Here is a 13,547-nt window from a genome sequence, read left to right as displayed (position 1 = left end):
GCTGTGTGCTTAGGCGTCTTCAGGGTTTAATATGACAATCCTAGATCCTCTCCTTGGCCTAATTACTTTCCTTGATTTGGTTCCCATGCTTATTCGTTTTATAGATTACCTTTCAATTTCATCCCTACAAAGGCAGCCATACCCCGCAGTTTGCCTAGGGCAGTCCCCATTTTTGCCTGTTGTCCAAGGGTAATTATTGATACAGTCCCTTTCCACTGTAGACAACAAATTACATGGACATTCTAATTTAGCCCATATTAAACCTAACTCTCATGACTTATTTTTGACTGACTGCTATCAGTTTGGAATTTAAGGTACAACATGGTATTTACATAATTCTTCCTCTTTTCTCTAAACCCTGAGAGTACTTCCTAGTAACAGTAGTTAATGAAATTATTAAGGGACTTTGTGTAGCTCTAGATATTATATTCTTACCAGGAACTTAGAAATTCAGTACTGGCATTTAATATAAGGTCATTCTGCAAAGACTAAGTTGTAAACAGTGGTGACAGGTGTACTGGCCTGATTATTTTAAATGGGCTTATGGACGAGTGAGACAATAATTGTTTCAAATGTTCTTCTACAATAATTCAACCACAGTGCCACAGTGTATAATGTCCAGGCTGTGTTTTGTGCTCTATCCATCTATATAAGCAGGGCCAGCCTTCTGCAAAAACAGAAAGTCAGCATGTTGGTTTCCAGCATCTGTACTGCCCAAAGTAGTTCCTAGTGGTTGTATCTGCAGTGTATTATACCCTCTTTGAGGTCACAGGAATTTCAACAGAGCACTCTCTGACAGAATGCCTTAACTTAAATGGAATGGGTCCACTGGAGGGAAGGACTATAGAAGTCAGGTAGACAGAGGGTAGGGGAACTTTGGTGCTCTCATAATCATATAATAAGCAAGTCGCTTCTTACCTCACCAATTAATCAGCTTGTCCCCAACCCTCACTATCACACAGCTCCAAAACTGCACTTAATTTGATGGTTTTATTGAGCAAATTTATGTTGAACAATTTTTTTAAATCAATGGCCCTGAGGCATATCTTCTTCAAGTCCCAGTTTCTCGTTAGTGAACAAGTTTCCACTGATGTAGAAATTTCCTTCATACCTTTTCATAAATGCGAGTGCTGACAGTTTTATTCATGGTATATTCCTAAAAGCAAAGAGGGATCTATTAGAGTTGGTGCATGAAGGTTAAATTTGCTCTACCCCTCCTTCTCCAGACTCTCACATCAGGATGTAAAACAATTGAGTAACTTGAGAAGCATGCCTCAAATAGGAGTATCGGAAAATTTCAATTTACGGAAAACTCACCACTACCATGTTTCCATCTACAATTTGTCTTTTGATTGTTGTCTCCTTGCCAAGCCATTTTTGGACATGAATCATTGAACCATTGCTTAATGTTACGATGCTCTATAGATGCATAAAGGAATCAGTTAGAAATAGCAATTCACAACATTTTCACCTACAGAAGACTTTTCATCTACTTTTTAATTTCTGTTTTGACATTTTTTTCACCCAAATTCTCCCCTCAATTCTTGTCATACTTTATTATCATCAAACTAGAGAGGTATCAAGTGAGTATTCAGTTAATGCTCTCCTTCCCGGAACAATACCTAAACTATTTGTGAATAATTGTTCTCTTGTATATGCTCTTTTATGCAAAGAGATCAGAAAAAAATAAAAACACATCAAATTTTTTGGCCTGTTAACCATCAGAATAACTTGCAAAAGGGTTGAATTTAGAGATATGCAATAGTAATGAACAAAACAAGCCCAAAGTGACTTGGTAATTAATCAAGTTAGATATGAATGAACCATGCTCAAGTGCTTCCTAGTTTTTTCTGGATTGTGGAACACCAGGAAGACTTATTTAGTTCTTACCTTCACTTTCCGACCGTCCGCTGTGATTTCATCAAATTCTTCCCCCAGTTTGAAGGAGATTTCAGTGTTCTTGAGGGAATTTTCTACTTTGATGTTCACTTCATCCCCGTTGGCACTAATACGGATTATCGGCTTTGCTAACTCCGCCAGGTTCCGGGCTGCTGCGCTCATTCCTGTAAAGTGGAGAAAGCAATATGCCTTCCTAAGACATTTAGGAAGAAGTGCTAACAACCGTGTTGGAAAGCAATTTAAAAAGAATACATACTTCCTCCGTTCAGGTTTTGGGTAATGCGCTATAATTTCTTCAATGCTCACTGTAATAGCTAGGTTGAGCCAAGCAAACTCATTGACAAAATGTGTCAGTAATTACACTTGACATTTTGAAAAGCTAAATTCACTTTTTGAGGCTATTGTGCCTCATCGAAAATCTTGGAGACTCATGCTTCCTCGAAAATGTATGGCTGCATGGTGCCTTTTAGTGAATCAGAACTCATACTTTACCTTGTGGAGTGTTACAACAGCTATGAGGGGGGTATTACTATCTGCATTTTAGAGATGAGTACACAGCATCCTAGAGAGAGAGAGAGAGAGGCTTATTCTAAGTGAGGTGTCTGGTAAGTAGCAGAGCTGAGATTTAAACACAGGTTTTCTAACTGAGAATTTTAGCACACTTAGGAAAAAAAAGCAAAACAAGAAATACAATTTTCAAAGTATCTAAACTCCTCGAAAAGAGTATGATTTAGGAAGCCCAAGCCCCTCTTTTATTTGCAGATTACATTCAGATCTGGCCAAGAAAAGAGGAAGTACACAAATGACAGTTTGGCTTAGAGCCTGGCCCTGTTCAGGTTGGGGATTGTCCATGCTCAAACTTGATTCCTGTAATAGGTGGGCAGAAGAGCTGAATCTTCTCTCCCTGTACCAATAGCAAACTCGATTTTGCATTCAGGCTGTGAAACTGACAAGACACACCTGACTGTGGAGAAGCAGTGTTAGCTGTGGATGACAAAAGAGAGAAGAGCGAGGTGGTTATAACCTGGGCTTGGCCACTTGTGAGCTCGGGCATGTTATTTCCTTTCTCTAACCTTCAGCTTTCTCAATAGCAAAACGTGGACAACTATAGTGCTTGCCTCCTAGCTGTGCTAGGAGATTAAGTGAAAGCACTTAGCATGGCAGTGGCACATAGTAGGTGCTCAGCTGTTATTCCCTCTTGTCCTCTGCCTCAGTCCACTCTCAGTCGATCAAGGGCTACTCTTGCCATAAGCCCAAAGTTTCTTAGATGCCCCCAAATTTAAACTCAAAACAGGTGGGTCTACGAATCCATGAAGAAATAGAGAGGTATGTTTCTCCTATCTCCCTAAGAAAGTTAATACTAAGCATGAAAAAGGGACAAATGTTACATTATGAACACACTGACTTATTATGCATTGATCACCTCAACCAAATTTAAAGAAGAAAATAAGGTTAAAAAATTCTTGGCTTTATATGCAGTTTATTATTGCAAGGAAGACTTCTCTTAATTAACTATTAAAAATTAATTATTAAATAATTACTGTTCTTCTAGCATTAGTGAAGAATAGTTGAGTTGCTATAGACCTGAGCCATTATAATTGACATTTATGAACTTGACTATAGAGCTAAAGAATGGATAGGGTTTAGACTTCTGAGAAATAGCCAATGGAGAGACATTCAATGAGTAAAAATGTTCCATTTCTCCAATAAAAAATTTGAAATTCTTCAAAATAATGTTTTTTAAGTATCTCTCATATATATGAAGACTCTAAACCATTAACCAAGTAGAAATTTCATTTGTTGCTTTTGTTCTTTTGAAGTTATAACTTAAAGCAAAGCTTGAAACAAATTTAGCTGATAAATTTAATTATAGAAATTATTATCTGTAAATTTGAAGCTAAGAAATGCTGTTAAATGAAATGATGAAGCTGGGGAGAAACTCTATCCAGGGGATAGGATGAATATTTTCAAAAAGGATAAATGGACTTAAATATAAAGATAATGACAAGGAAGTATATGTGAGCTTAGTATTCCAAAATGAGACAATTATTACTGTTATTTAAAAGAAACAGGGCACCTGGGTGGCTCAGTTGGTTAAGCATCCACCTGTGGCCCAAGTCATGACCTCATAGTTCATGAGACACACAGAGCTTGCTTGAGATTCCCTCTTTCCTCCCACCCTCAATCTCTCTCTCTCTCTCTCTCTCTCTCTCTCTCTCTCTCTGCTCCTGTCCTGCTCATTCTCTCTTTCTCTCTCAAAATATATATACTTTTTAAAATCAAAAGTAGATACATAAACTTTGTTAATCTTACATGACTATTTCTTAAGATCACAAAAAAGAGAATTATAGGAAAATTTATTGTGAAATGCAAAGCTGACCATATAACAAAATGTGTTGCCAGTTTCTAAATCTTGTAATGGTATTTCTCACCTAGTTGTTTCATGTATTCCTCAAAGTTTTCACTGGAGATCAGCTTCCAGGTTCCCAAGAAGGGCTCAATCATGATGGAAAGCTTGTTGAGAAGAGGCACTCACAACCAAAAGCCAAAGAAACTCAGGGAATACAGTGCTGCCAGTATCTTAATTTAAAAGGCATCTTCATCACGTGACTTCTGAAATAACCAATGAGCAGCAGCAAGACCAAACATTCTAGGCACCAGCATGACTCATTTTATTCACCCCCAAATTAAGAAATGGAAAATCAACATGTAAAGCTGAATTTAAGTCAATGATTATAGCTTCTAGGAAAGAGACTTACACCCCCAAGTCACTTGATAAGTATTATTTCTGGAATGGAGATAATTTTCAATAGCACTTTGAAATTTGAATGCTGAGTCAACTCTTTAGGAATATCCCAACAAATGTCCAATAAACACCTGACAAAGGTGGTTTCCCCACCTGAGAGGAGAAGCACACCCTTGCTTGATCCACCTCAGCTGTTTTTCGTTTGGACACATCATGGTTCCAGAGTACACTCTTCATTAAAATAATAGTCTCTCCTCCCTTCCTTGCAGAGTTGATGAATTGATATCAGTTAACGTAAATGAGATGTCTTCAGTTTCTCGGAGGGAGGCATAGAGTGTTATTAATATTATCACTGTTGTTCATCAAGAGTGATTGCCCACTGAAAGAAAGGTAACAATTACCATTGAATGGTGTTTTGTGACTTAAGCCCTAAAAAGGAGGTGGAGCTAATGCTTGGAAAATTCATCTTTTAGGCTTACCAAGTAATCTTGATATTAAAAGATACCACTTGGAAAAAAAAATAAAAGATACCACTTGAAATTGTGAAGAGAAGTTTTAGAGAGAAAAATGGCATTTCGATATCTGCATTCGAAAAGAGAAAGGCAGTAGATTATTTAAATCTCTGTACAGTTATTTCTGTAACCTAAGTAATATGGACTTGGCAATTTTGCCTTTACGAAAAAGGATTAGATTCAGAAGCTCTAGATTTATATCACAACTTTTAATTCCAGTTGTTTTGAATAAGACCAGAAAATTAGGCACCAGAAGAAGAATATTCATACTATTATCTGCCTGTGTCAAATAATTCTTCAAAGAAATATTTATTTAAATCATCTGTTCGTGGAAAAAACAAATTTTTAAAAAGGTAGACATTTTGGCACCATAATGTTATCACTTAAGTGGAATAAAGAATTTCTTTTGATGACAACATATAAAGAAGAAATTTACAATACAGTCTTTTTATAGATATAACAGTCATTGAAATATTTGGAGGACAAAACAGGGGAAGCAAAAACGCTAGACTCACTTTCAGGAAACCAAGACCTGTCCCCAAAATAAGTGCCTTAACAGTTGAAAATGTACTCAGAGATGATATTCAAATAAAGAACAAGTGGTCAAACCTTGCTTTACTGGTTCTACATGTATGCTTACATTCTCTGCTTGAAAGATAGTAAGAAAACATGCCGATGCATGTTGGCCCATGGGGCAGTGTGACATTAGTGTCATCATTCTTGTTCCAATTTCCCTACCACTGATTGATTCAGGAATCAATCCTGTGGCCCATATAGAACTCAGTTGTCCCATGAGACCAAAGGAAAAGTAAAATTTTTGGCTTCCATAAAATTCCCTTACCCCTAAGGGAAAGAGCCAGAGAGATGGTTTCTCTTCTCCTCTGCACATTTTGCTTTTTTGTAAATGTGGGACTGCTGCATCCATTGTGTTACCAACTCAGAGATGCAGCCAAAACTGAAGACGACAGAGTGCAAAGTGGGGAGGAACGAAGGCCATTTAATTTCTGGAATTTTATATATGTGAATTAATAAATTTCATCATTATTTGAACAATCGTGTGTCTGAGTTTTTGTTACTCGCAACTTAAGCCTTCGTAATTGATATGCCTCAGTAAAGAGCTTTACCTAAATGATTCGTTTCAAATCTCAAAACAACCAATTGCATGTATCATCTGATGTTGGCCTTGTGTACAGCAACTATCATCTCTCCAGGTCCAATTCAAACATCTCCTTCTCTGTGAAACTGACTCAGAGCTAGTTGATTCCTATTACGTAATACAATTGTACTTTACCAGAAGTATATTAGAAAACATTTCTCATGGTATTACAGCTAGTTATCTTCCAGCTGTCCCCTGAGTTATTTCATAAGCGCCTCAAGCAAAGAAAATATTTCTTACTCACCTCAATATCCCTAAGACAGTGGCTGGTATACCGTAGGTGCTCAATAAATGTTTTATAAATGAATGACAAAAGGAATAAGCAGTGTTTATTTCTTTTAAACTGGCAATTCCCCTCATTACTGATCTTAATCTCTCTAACAGTGACTGTAAGCAAGCTTGTAATATACATTGTTCTCTCCAGTCCGGCCGACCGATATGACAGGTCTTTCATTACAGTCATCAGATGATAGAGGGATTCCCAGACTCCCTTGGTCTTTGCTCCGTGTCTCATTATTACCACGTGAGTCTCTCTTCTCAACTGAGAATGTGCTCTGCTAGTCCTGCTGCCACCACCACTTGCCTTTGGCTTTTGTGTTTGATTTTAAAAGCAAACCCCACCCCCAAAAGACACCATTCCCTCAAGTAAAAAAATGTTCAAGTGAGGCTGTTCATAATTGTTAATTCCAGTAAAGGAATCAGGATAGAGCAATTTGTTTTCGAACATTTACACATCTTGTTTTCATGATAGCTTCAATGCTCATTTCTTCATTATCTCATTTCTGTATGTTTCTCCAATATCTCATTTTCCAGAGTAACTTTTTTCTTGCGACATTTTAGAGGTAAAGGAGTCTTTAATAAATTTTAATTTTGAGATGCTACATTCCCTATTGGTGAGGAACAGTGGTAAAAATAAAAATATACTGGAAGCTATGAAAGTATTCAGGAATATGTCTAGTAATTTACTGCTATATATATATATATATATATATACACACACACACACACACACACACACACACACATATACATATATATATAAAATACTTTAGCTGGAGCCACAGTAGATTTATTTTCCAATTTTTTATTGTGGTAAAATACATGTGTCATAAAATTAACTATCTTGACCATTTTAAGTGTACAATTCAGTGGCATTAAGTACATATTATTGCACTACCTCACCACCATCTACTTCCAGAACTCTTTTATCTTGCAAAACTGAAGCTCCATACCTACTAAACAAGAACCCGATTTTCCCAGTCTCTTAGCCATTGGCAACCACTATTCTACTTTCTGTCTGTACAATTTCAACTACTCTAAATAACTCACAAAAGTAGAATCATACAGTATTTGTTTTTATGGTGACTGGTGTATTTCACTTACCATGCACTTCTTAAGTTTCTTCCATGTTGTACCATGTGCCAGAATTTCCTTCCTTTTTAATGCTTAATAATATTCCATTGTATGTAAATACCACATGTTGCTTATCTATATGCCAACGGACCTTAAGTTGCTTCTCCATTTTAATTATTGTGAATAATGCTGCTATGAATATGGGTGCACAAATATCTCTTTAAGACCCTGTTTTCAGTTTGTGGTGGTGAGGAGGTGGTGGTGGAGGTGGAGTATATACTTAGGAGCAGAATTGCTGTATCCCATGATAATTACATTTTTAATTTTTTGAGGACTTGTCATCCTGTTTTCCACAGCAGCTGTATCATTTACATACCTATCAATGGTACACAAGCATTCCAATTCCTAGACATTTTCACCAACATGTTATTTGGTTTGTTTTTTTGATAGTAGCCATCTTAATGGGTGTGATGTGGAATCTCATTGTAATTTTGATTTACATATCACTAATGATTGGTAGTGTTAAACATCTTTTCATGTAGTGGACATTTGTATATCTTCTTTGGAAAAATGTCTTTTCAAGTCCTTTGCCCATGTTTGAATCAGATTGTTTGTTTTATTTGTTATTGAGTTTTAAGAGCTCTCTCTATATTGTGGATATTAATTCCTTATGAGAAATATGATTTGCTAATATTTTCTCACATTCTGTAAGTTGTCTTTTTACTCTGTTGATAGTATATATCAACACAAAAGATACACACAGATTTTTTTAAAACATTTATTTTTGAGAGAGAGGGAGACAGTGTGAGTGGGGAAGGGGCAGAGAGAGAGGGAGACAGAATCTGAAGCAGGCTCCATCCAGGCTTCGAGCTGTCAGCACAGAGCCTGATGTGGGACTCCAACCCATGAACCGTGAGATCGTGACCTGAGCCACCCAGGTGCCCCCACACAGATTTTTAATTTTCATGAAGTCCAATTTTTCTATTTTTTTGTTTCCTGTGCCATTGTTTTCATGTTTCAGAAATCATGGTCGAATCCAATGTCATGGAACTTTTTCCCTATGTTTTTTTTCTAAGAATTTTATACTTCTGGGGCGCTTGGGTGGCTCAGTCGGTTAAGTGCCCGATTCGGCTCAGGTCGTGATCTCCCAGTTTGTGAGTTTGGGCCCCGGTCAGGCTCGGTGCTGATAGCTCAGAGCCTGAAGCCTGCTTTGGATTCTGTGTCTCCCTCTCTCTCTGCCCCTCTCTCACTTGTGCTCTGCCTCTCTCTCTCTCTCTCTCTCTCTCTCTCAAAAATAAATTTAAAAATGTAAAAAAAAATTTTTTAAAAAGACATATTTAGGTCATGGATTCATTTGAGTTCATTTTTGCAGATGGTGTTAGGTAAGGGTCCAACTTTATCCTTTTGCCCATAATACCCAATTTTTCCAGCACCATTTTCTGAAGACAGTCCTTTACCCATTGAATGACCTTGGTACATTAATTGAAAATTATTTGACCATTTATGTGAGGGTTTATTTCTGGACTCTACTCTGTTCCATTGGTTTATATGTCTGTCTCTACTAGCAAGTTTTGATTATAATAGCTTTGTAGTGAATTTTGAAATCAGGAAGCATGAGTAATCCAATATTATTCTTCTTTTTCAGAATTGTTTTGGCTTTTTGTGGTCCCTTTAGATTCCATATGAATTTCAGAATGGGTTTGCTATTTCTCCAAAAAATGTCATTGGGATTTTGATTGGGAGTCCATCAAATCTGTAGATAACTCTGGGTAGTATGACATCCTAACTATATTAAGTCTTCCAATCTGTGAATATGGGATATCTTTCCATTTATTTATGTCTACTAAAAATTTCTTTTAGAAATGTTTGCAATTTTAATTGTATGAAACTTTTACCAAAAGCTGATTCCTTTAATTAAGTTAATTAATTACGTTAATTTATAAGTATTTTATTCTTTCTGCTGCTATTGTAAATGGAAATGTTTTCTTAATTTACTTCTCGGTTGTTCATCGTTAGTATATAGAAACACAACTGCTTTTTGTGAATTGATGATATATCCTGCCGCTTTGCTGAATTCATTTATTCTAATAGGTTTTTTTTTTTCAGGTGAGTGGAATCTTTAGGGTTTTCTTCATATAAGATTATACCATCTGTGACCAGAAATAATTTTTCTTCTTCCTTTTTTAGTTTGGATGGCTTTTTTTTTCTTGACTACTCTGATTAGTACTTCCGGTAACATATTCAATACAAATGGCAGAAGCTGACATCTCTATCTTGTTCCTGATTATACAGGAAAAACTTTCAGGTTTCACTATTAAGTGTCATGTCCTTTATGGAGTTTTCACACAGGGTGTTTGTTACACTGAAGTAGTTTCCTACTATTCCTAGTTTGTGGAATGTTTTTACATGAAGGAGTTTTGAATTTTCTCAAATTCTTTCTCTGTATTAATTGAGATGACCGTATGTTTTTTTCCCCATTCATTGTGATAATATGGTAGATTATATTGACCAATTTTTGCATGTTGAATCATCCTTGCATTCCCCAATAAATTCCAGTTGGTGATGGTGTATAATCCTAATATGCTGCTGAATTCTGCTTGCTAGCATTTTGTTGAGGATTTTACATCACGATTCATATGGGATATTGCTCTGTAATTTTTTTCAACTATCTTTGTCTGAGTTTGATATTAATGATATCATATGCATAAAATGAATTAGTCTTCTTTTTTCTTTAATTTTTTCGGAAGAGTTTGAGAAGAATTGGCATTAGTTCTTCTTCAATTTGGTAGAGTTCACCAGTGAAAACATTAAGCCCAGGACTTTTTTTTTTTTTTAATCAGATATTTGGTTCCTGGTTACTCCTTACTAGTTACAGGTCTGTTCAGATTTGCTATTTCTTCATGCTTTAGTCTTAGCAGGAATTTGTTCATTTCGTCTAGGTTACCCTATTTGTTGGTGCACAGCTGCTCAGAGTATTCTCTTGTAATCCTTTCTATTTCTGTAGAGTCAGTAGTAATATCCTAGTTTCATTACTGATTTTAGTAATTTGAGTTTTCTCTCTTTTTTTCTTAGTGAGTCTACCTAAATCTTGTCAATTTTGTTAATCTTTTGAAGAACCAACTTTTCATTTTGTTGATTTTCTTTTTCATTTTTCTATTTTCTATTTCATTCATCTCTGCTCTGATCTTTATTATTTCCTTCTGCTAGCTTTGGGTTCAGTTTTTTCTTGTTTTTCAAGTTTCTTGAGTTGGAAAGTTAGATTGTGGATTTGAGAACTTCTCTTTTCTTCTTCTTTTAATATAAGCATTTTTAACTATAAATTTCCCACTTAGCACTACTTTCACTGTGTCCCGTAAGTTTTGCTACGTTGTGTTTCAGCTTTCATTCATCACTAAGTGTTTTCTAATTTCTCTTGTTATTTCTTTTTTGATCCATTGGTTGTTGTTTAATTTCCAAAAATTTGTGAATTTTCCAGTTTTCCTTCTGTTATTGATTTCTTACTTCATCCCATTATGTTTGAATAAGGTATTTTGCATATATCTTTTTAAATTTACTGAGACTTAATTTTATCCTTTCTATCCTGAAGAAAGTTCATGTACACGTGAGAAAAATATGTATTCTGTGGTTTTTGAGTGTTCTATACATGTCTGTTACATCCAGTTGATTTATTGTGTTTTCTAAGTCTACTGTTTCCTTACGTATGTTCTGTCTGGTTGTTCCATCCTTTATTGAGAGTGAAATTTTGAATTATCCAACTATTATTGTAGAACTATTTCTCTCTTTAATTCTGTCACATTTTTTTATTGAGATATAAAAATTCTGTCATTTTTTGCCTTATGTACTTTGTCTTTTACTAGGTATATAAATGTTTATAATTATATGTTCTTGCTGTATTGAAACTTTCATTTAAATATGTAATAAGTCTATTTTGTCTTTTGTTGGTATAGCCACCTCTGCTCTCTTGGTTACTATTTGTATGGAATATCTTCTGCTATCCTTTGATTTTCAACCTCTTTGTATATTTGGATCTAAAGTTAGTCTCTTGTAGATAGCATACAGTTAGACTTTTTTTTTATTCTTTCTCTTTATTCAATTTGTCTTTCGACTAGAGTGTTTAATCAATTTATATTTAAAATTACTAGTGATAAGGAGGGATTTACTTCTGTCATTTTGCTATTTGTTTTTCATGTGCTTTGTAGCTTTTTTTGTCCCACATTTCCTGATTTACTATTTTCTTTTTTGTTTAGCTGATTTTTTGTAATGAAACATTAAAATTCCTTTCTCATTTCCTTATATATATTTTCTATAGCTGCTTTCTTTTTGGTTACCATGGGGATTACATTCAAGACCCTAATGTTATAACTAATTCTAATGTGAATTTATGCAAGCTTAACTTCAAAAACATACAAAAATCTGCTTGGTATTTGCCAAGTTATTCTACTGTAAAACTAATTAATAAGCAATTAACTACAATTATCTTCCAAGGCCTAACTCAAATACATCTTCTTTGTTGAAAATTTGACTACTCCAGGACATGTTGGTCCTGCTTGCCATTGGCTCCCTTCAGTCCATAGCCTATACCACATAATTTAGTATATAATGAGTTTCTTCCCCTATATTGTGTCTTTATTCATTCTGTTAAAATTTATTGAGGGATTACCATGTTTCAGGCACTGTGCTAGATTCTAGGTATCCATGTAAGTGACCTGCTCTAGAGGCAGTGACAACCTAGTGAACGGGAAAGAGAAAAGAGAGTATGGTAATATCTTGTTATAGTAGGAACACATACATTTTTCTGTGGTCACGGGGAGGAAAGTTTTAATCCTTTCTAGATTTGAGGGGTAAGGGTAAAGGAAAGAGAAGGAACTATTAGGACAGTTTTCCCAGGTAATGTGATGGTATTCATGCTATTTCTCTACTACATTAAGGACACGTATATGAGATTGTCATTCTTTCTGTTCCATACACCACATTTAGCACAAAGAAGACAGCATACTTATTCATTCAAGAATCATTTATTAAGCTCTGACTCTCCTCTTCACTGTACCAGGGTCTGGGAACCTAGCTACAAGTTTGACATCATCCTTGCCTTTGAGATGCTCTCAATAAGTGATTTTTTTGTGTGTGTTGCCTAACATTTTCTGTTTGTTTGACTATATGTAAATCCTTTTAATGTATTCTGCATTGGGATAGGGCTGGTGTGTGAATTAATGGATGGATCCATAATTGGATGTAAGGTCAATATTGTGTTTTTCACTAACTAGAGAGATGTTCACCAATAAGCTATGCAAGGGCTGTGCCTTACTCCTTCACCCAGCCATTTCCTGTACTCATACAGCCTGGCTAGGAGTGCTATAAACACACTGCTTAAAAGCTGAACCCTAAAGATAAAAAAAAAAAAAAAACACATCACCACCTGACAACCATCTTGGAGGCTTACATGTTCCAACTCAAGGACTTTACAATCTATTTTTCTTCTTAGCAGCAATGCACCTGTAAGAATTTTTTCAAGTCCCTCAGAAAACCTCAAGTAAGTTTCATATACAAGTGATAATCCCTTTCTCTCCTTCTGCAAATAAGAGAACAAGTTTGTGAAAAACCATATTTTATATGATATTAAATTCAAGTAATTTACTTGAAAAATAAAATAATTCATAAATTTTTGTACTTTGTTATTGGTAGTAACATACTTTGGCATACCACACAGTGGTCAAGTCACAATAATAACTTGGGTGAAAATCACTATTCTAAACAAGAGGCTAGGTCACCTGCTCAAAATTGATGCATAACTTTCAAAAAATTTTAAAAATTTAAGTCAGTAAAAATTTAAAAGTAAAATTTAAAGTAAAAATTTAAGCCAATAATGCTATGGGATTTGGAA

At 35.3% G+C, this 13,547-nt stretch overlaps 1 protein-coding gene and 1 long non-coding RNA gene across 2 annotated transcripts in view; one reads left to right on the top strand and one right to left on the bottom strand.

Moving 5' to 3' along the window:
• The window catches only part of LOC113600674 (uncharacterized), a 261,381-nt gene that overhangs the window by 141,742 nt on the left and 106,092 nt on the right, over positions 1-13,547 (top strand). The gene's annotated exons all lie outside the window — the stretch shown is intronic.
• Positions 972-4,472, bottom strand: LOC106982503 (fatty acid-binding protein 9). The gene is made up of 4 exons (XM_015080676.3): positions 4,332-4,472; positions 1,891-2,063; positions 1,318-1,419; positions 972-1,156 (listed from the first exon to the last, which is right to left on the bottom strand). The coding sequence occupies exons 1-4, from the start codon at positions 4,402-4,404 to the stop codon at positions 1,106-1,108; spliced, it is 399 nt and encodes a 132-aa protein (XP_014936162.1). The 5' UTR covers positions 4,405-4,472; the 3' UTR covers positions 972-1,105.

The sequence above is a fragment of the Acinonyx jubatus genome, chromosome F2 (assembly GCF_027475565.1).
Source record: "Acinonyx jubatus isolate Ajub_Pintada_27869175 chromosome F2, VMU_Ajub_asm_v1.0, whole genome shotgun sequence".
NCBI lineage: Eukaryota > Metazoa > Chordata > Mammalia > Carnivora > Felidae > Acinonyx > Acinonyx jubatus.
Note: the sequence above shows the minus strand (reverse complement) of the source record. Positions and strands in the feature narration are given on the sequence as shown.

Coding starts and splice junctions, on each gene's coding strand:
- LOC106982503 (XM_015080676.3), bottom strand. CDS start 4,404: ATGATTGAGCCCTTCTTGGGAACCTGGAAGCTGATCTCCAGTGAAAAC. Junction 2,064..4,331: donor GGAATACATGAAACAACTAG/GTGAGAAATACC, acceptor TCCACTTTACAG/GAATGAGCGCAGCAGCCCGG. Junction 1,157..1,317: donor TAGATGGAAACATGGTAGTG/GTGAGTTTTCCG, acceptor CTTTGCTTTTAG/GAATATACCATGAATAAAAC.